Raw genomic sequence first — 6344 nt, forward strand, 5'->3', positions numbered from 1 at the left:
TGCTCTGCTAAAGAACGCGTTCCTCAGCGGCGCTAAATACCGCACAACCCCAATACCCTCAACACACACACACACACACACACACACACACACACACACACACACACACACACCCTCAACACACACACACACACACACACACACACACACACCCTCAACACACACACACACACTCACACACACTGTTCACTCTGTAGTGCACTAGTTAGAGAGATTTGGCATTTTATAATCAGATATTCAAAAGTATGACGTATCATTCTTAATCAAAAATATTAACAAATAAATAAATAGATATAGAATGAATAGAATGCTGTGAAGTGATAGATAGATAGATAGATAGATAAAATGCCATGAAGGGATAGATAGATAGATAGATAGATAGATAGAATGCTGTGAAGTGGTAGATAGATAGATAGATAGATAGATAGATAGATAGATAAAATGTATAATTGTTGGCAAGTTGCTGTGGTATAAGGGCAATAAAACACTTGTGGATGTGTTGTTATAGGAAAATAATAGTCACAGTGGCACCAGTAACTCCACCCTGTTGTTGATTATTTTTCTATAAGAGAATGACACACACAGTGTTAATTAGTTACATAATGACGTGTGTGATGTTTAAACTGAATTAAACCCCTGATGTTCTGCTCTGTATCGTCACACAGTGGAGAATAAAAGAGCTGTTACCGAGAACAGATGTGTTCAGTGGTGAATAATTATCACTTTATTCCGAGTATGAAGCGGTGCATTGTGGGATACGATTCATAGTGAAGGTCAGCCGCACAAAGTCATGCGTCATTCTGGAGTCCGTGGAGTACTGGAAACATTCCTGTCCCTCACACACTGCTTCTGGGTGGAGGAGTGTGTGTGTGCATGTGTGTGTGTGTGTGTGTGATATGGACGTAGCCCCGGGGGACGAGCATCATTTCTCATTTTATAAAAGCTTTTATTTGATACTATTCAGCAGAATTGTGTTTAAAATGGCTTTGTGCTATCAATAACATAATGTAGGGAAGTTGAGTGTGTCATAATCACACACACACACACACACGCACACGCACACATAGTTAACACTGTTTGGTTAGTGGTGGAGTCACATGATCTAGTTTATGTCCAGCAGATTTAACTGAGGCTCCGCCCTCTCCTACACAGGTACACACGTAATGCTGAATTACATGGAAGTGAAATTCGGAACTCAGAATTGCGTCATTTCTGACCAGGGGCAGATTTAGAAAATGATTCATGCTGTGGTATGAGGGCTATAAGGAGTAGCAACATCAGAGGAAGTGTTCGTGTATATTCTTGTAGATTCGTGGTCCAGTATAGTGTACATACTCAGAGCAAACATACATGATATCCATAAGATCCATAAGAACATCTCTCGAGTGATTGCTTTGCCTCGACCTGCCAGATATATTAGACAAATAGATCAGACACTCAAGCTCTGTTGGACCATTTTGTCATCATGCTGAGTTTTCCACAATCACACTTGATATGACAAATAATAAATAACATGTGTAGGCTTATAGGCGTATACATGAAGCTCACGTATGCCCCAGATCCTCCTGTGCTACTGAGAGCGTCTTAACAAACTGCATCACAGTGTGGTACAGTAACTGCACTGTCTCAGATCAGAAGGTCCTCCAGCGGGGTGAAAACGGCCCAATACATCAGTGTCCAGGCTCCTTCCATCAAAGACGATCATCACAAACTCTGCTTACGGAGAGTGAGACGTGTAATCAGAGACACCTCTCACTGCAGCCGTGGTCTATTTACTCCTCTGTTTACTCCTCTGTTTACTCCTCTACCATCTGGGAATCGCTACAGGAGTCTTCGCTGTCGCACTAGCAGACTCAGGAACAGTTTCTTCCCATCAGCTGTCAGGCTTCTGAACTCTGAGTTCAGGCGCTGAAGTGTACACGACCATTCTGACCCATGTTATAAAAAAACACTGTACTGTACAATATTAATGCTGTTTACACTCTTAAATACCACCTGCATCTTTTCATCTGCGCTACCGTGGTAACTCGCCCTTACACCTCACTCAGAACTCGCCTCCTTGCACATTACTGACTAATTACTACACACACCTTCTGTATCTGCACTGAGCTGCTCTCTGCTGTCTCTACCGGATATATAAACCCCACATCTGTGTACGGTGCACCTTCTGTATCTCTCTGCCGTCTCTACCGGATATATAAACCCCACATCTGTGTACGGTGCACCTTCTGTATCTCTCTGCCGTCTCTACCGGATAAATAAACCCCACATCTGTGTACGGTGCACCTTCTGTATCTCTCTGCCGTCTCTACCGGATATATAAACCTCACATCTGTGTACGGTGCACCTTCTGTATCTCTCTGCCGTCTCTACCGGATATATAAACCCCACATCTGCGTACGGTGCACCTTCTGTATCTCTCTGCCGTCTCTACCGGATATATAAACCCCACATCTGCGTACGGTGCACCTTCTGTATCTCTCTGCTGTCTCTACCGGATATATAAACCCCACATCTGCGTACGGTGCACCTTCTGTATCTCTCTGCCGTCTCTACCGGATATATAAACCCCACATCTGTGTACGGTGCACCTTCTGTATCTCTCTGCCGTCTCTACCGGATAAATAAACCCCACATCTGTGTACGGTGCACCTTCTGTATCTCTCTGCCGTCTCTACCGGATATATAAACCCCACATCTGCGTACGGTGCACCTTCTGTATCTCTCTGCCGTCTCTACCGGATAAATAAACCCCACATCTGTGTACGGTGCACCTTCTGTATCTCTCTGCCGTCTCTACCGGATAAATAAACCCCACATCTGCGTACGGTGCACCTTCTGTATCTCTCTGCCGTCTCTACCGGATATATAAACCCCACATCTGCGTACGGTGCACCTTCTGTATCTCTCTGCCGTCTCTACCGGATATATAAACCCCACATCTGCGTACGGTGCACCTTCTGTATCTCTCTGCCGTCTCTACCGGATATATAAACCCCACATCTGCGTACGGTGCACCTTCTGTATCTCTCTGCCGTCTCTACCGGATATATAAACCCCACATCTGTGTACGGTGCACCTTCTGTATCTCTCTACTGTCTCTACCGGATATATAAACCCCACATCTGTGTACAGTGCACCTTCTGTATCTCTCTGCCGTCTCTACCGGATATATAAACCCCACATCTGTGTACAGTGCACCTTCTGTATCTCTCTGCCGTCTCTACCGGATATATAAACCCCACATCTGCGTACAGTGCACCTTCTGTATCTCTCTGCCGTCTCTACCGGATAAATAAACCCCACATCTGTGTACAGTGCACCTTCTGTATCTCTCTGCCGTCTCTACCTCATATCTTACACACGCATATATATTTATATTTATAGCCATATTGCCATTTGCACTTCTGGTTAGATAAACTGCATTTCATTGGCTCTGTGCTCTGCACAACGACAATAAAGTTAAATCTAATCTAATCTGTGCTGGCTTTTACCAAATACAGATTATTATCAGACTTCATTGCAAGAAGTACCTTATTAAAGTCAGCAATAAACGTGTTTGTGATACAATTCCCAGATGAAGTTCATCATTTATCTAATAACGAAAAGCAGGAAGCCGTCTATATTCCACCTCTTCATGCTGCATTTCTTCCTCTTCACTTCCTTCTAACTCATTGTTGTCTGCAAAGTTTGACAAAGTTCCGGTAGTTTTGATTAAAATCTCAGAGTGTGAGCGCTGCTATGACGCTCGCCTAAAAACCACCAGTAGGAGGAATGCTAAATGAGCTATTATGCTAAGCGTTTGCTCCTCCTGCCTCATTTCCTAACAACAAATCAGCTTATTGCATCACTCTTAAAGAATTTCCTGTATATTTATTATTACATTACTTACGTATAATTTTTGTCTTTTTGTTTCTTTTTGCTGTTTTGTTGTGAATTCTGTTGTGAAGCAACTGTAAAGTGATAAATCTAAATTATTATTACTTTGTTGATATCGTCTTGCTGCTTCATAGCAAATTTACGCTCACAATCAGAAAAGCGTTCTCCCTCGTCCGGAGGTCACGACTTCAAATCCGATGATGTCACAGTCGTCCGAGACCCGGAGTCCACGAGAGCGAAACTGTCCGCGCTATTCACAAAAACCCCGTAAATTCAGAAAAACGTTCATATCCTACTCCTGCTCCTAAATGTGTGTAAATTTACTCATTAGAAGATGAACTAATGCGAACCTGATTTTTTTTTTTTGGAGGATGAAACCTGGTTTATAAAAAGCTGTGTCGCGGTTTGGCCCCCGCTAGCAGAGAAACTCGGTCGATCAGCAATAATACTTTTACTCAATTTTTGTGTCTAATCATTTTCTCTTGACCTCATTAATACTGCGCTGGATGAATGACACCGAATTCACCTTGAAATTTCTCTCCATATTTTGTCCTTTTCAGCTGCTGTGACTCGGCTGGATACGCCACTAAATAATACGGTTTTTCTCGTAGACGTGAATCAAACATCCTTCAGTTTCCGCCTCAGAGAAATTCTTCTTCTTTTGGCCGTTTAGTCGCCACTTTGCGCTGTGAACTCTGCCTTTTAGGGAGTTTCACCAAACGCAAATCAGCTGTGGCGCGCACACGCTCAGTAATTTACGAGTGATCGCTATTTATCAACATACGCACGAGAATACAAAGAAAATCAGCGTTTACGAAACTTTTGTAACTTTGGTGTAAATTTTTTATTTTGTTTTGGTTTACGCAAATATTTACACACAACTTCACTCAAAGACTGATGACTGAGGTCCAGTGTCTGTGGTGTTTTATCTCTGAGAAAATATATGAAACATATTAAATAACGCAGATGTCTAAGTGGAGGACCTGCTTATAGTTTTCTCTCTCTCTCTATCTCCCTCTATCTCTATCTGTCTCTCTATCTATCTCTTTGTCTGTCTCTCTCTCTATCTCTCTGTCTCTCTCTCTCTCTGTCTGTCTATCTATCTCTCTCTCTGTCTCTCTCTCTATCTATCTATCTATCTCTCTCTCTCTGTGTATGAGAAGCTGGAGAATCCTGATCCACCTGAAACCACATTCACTCACTGTGTGTGTTATTTATGTTTATTCTATGTGTATCAGGTGTGTTAATCTGCTACATGACGTACAGTGATAATACAAGACGTTGACATCATCACGCTGACATCATCACGCTGACATCATCACGCTGACATCACCACACTGACATCATCCTCTCTACAGGTGACGAGAAGTGAAAGAGCTACATGTGTCTTCATTTAATAATCTAATGATAATATCTGAATGATATTTTATTATGTTTCTAATCATTAAAGAGGAAATGAGGTGAAATGGGGTGAAAGGTCACAGCTTGCTCTTCTTCTTCCTCAGGCGAATCTTCCTCTTCGTCTTCAAGTCAATGATGAGCTGCGACTGGCGTTTGAGGGACGTCCGAGTGATGACATCACCGTCATCATCCCCGCTGTCCTCTTCTAGAGAGAGAGAGAGAGAGAAAGAGAGAGAGACTCGTCATGTTACTGTGTGTATGAGCATGTGTGTGTGTGTGTGTGTGTGTGTGTGTGCACATGTGTGTGTGTGTGTGTGTGTGTGTGTGTGTGTGCACATGTGTGTGTGTGTGTGTGTGTGTGTGTGTGTGTGTGTGTGCACATGTGTGTGTGTGTGTGTGTGTGCACATGTGTGTGTGTGTGTGTGTGTGTCTCACCTTCAAAGGGGCCAGCTCTCTGATTATCCGGCAGTGTGATGCGGGTGTTGTAGTCAGGAAGCTTCCCCTCAATGCTGGCATGGAACTGCACACACACACACACACACACACACAATACTTATGAACAGATGAAGGATTTGTGTCTTTCTGTTTCTCACACACATACACAAACACACACACATACACACACACAAACATACACACAACTATACACACACACACACACACCTCCTGCTCCTCCATCTCCTTCATGAGTGTGTGTATATCACGTCCCTGTAGTCCGTCCTGCAGCTGCATCAGTTTCAGCTCCGCCTCCCGCAGCAGATCTACCACAGACACAGGAGATACACACTCTCGCTGCACAGGGGCGTCCTACACACACACACACACACACACACACAGACACACACACACACACACACACACATGAGGACACACACACTATACAAGGATGTTAAAAGTTCTAAGACTGCTCTAGATGCAGTAACCACACCGGACCAATCAGATACTTTACTTTCTATTATTGTGTGTGTGTCTGTGTGTTGTGTGTGTTGTGTGTGTGTGTGTGTTGTGTGTGTGTACCTGCAGTGTGATGTGCTGCAGTTTGTCACACAGATGCTCCACAGCGT

At 43.4% G+C, this 6344-nt stretch overlaps 1 protein-coding gene across 3 annotated transcripts in view; it reads right to left on the minus strand.

Moving 5' to 3' along the window:
- Window positions 1–5311: 5311 nt before the first annotated feature.
- Window positions 5312–6344, minus strand: part of odad3 (outer dynein arm docking complex subunit 3) — a 13638-nt gene continuing 12605 nt past the window's right edge. For 2 of the 3 annotated variants that reach the window (XM_053232012.1, XM_053232010.1), the window contains 4 exons: window positions 6298–6344; window positions 5944–6087; window positions 5716–5800; window positions 5312–5485 (listed from right to left, as the gene is read on the minus strand). The exon at window positions 6298–6344 is cut by the window's right edge and continues 113 nt beyond it. In XM_053232012.1, coding sequence (XP_053087987.1) covers window positions 5358–5485; window positions 5716–5800; window positions 5944–6087; window positions 6298–6344 — 404 coding nt within the window. In that variant the 3' untranslated portion in view covers window positions 5312–5357. The remainder of the gene's footprint in view (window positions 5486–5715; window positions 5801–5943; window positions 6088–6297) is intronic. The other variant, XM_053232011.1, reaches the window with a different exon arrangement.

Source organism: Pangasianodon hypophthalmus, chromosome 2, assembly GCF_027358585.1.
Source record: "Pangasianodon hypophthalmus isolate fPanHyp1 chromosome 2, fPanHyp1.pri, whole genome shotgun sequence".
Lineage (NCBI taxonomy): Eukaryota > Metazoa > Chordata > Actinopteri > Siluriformes > Pangasiidae > Pangasianodon > Pangasianodon hypophthalmus.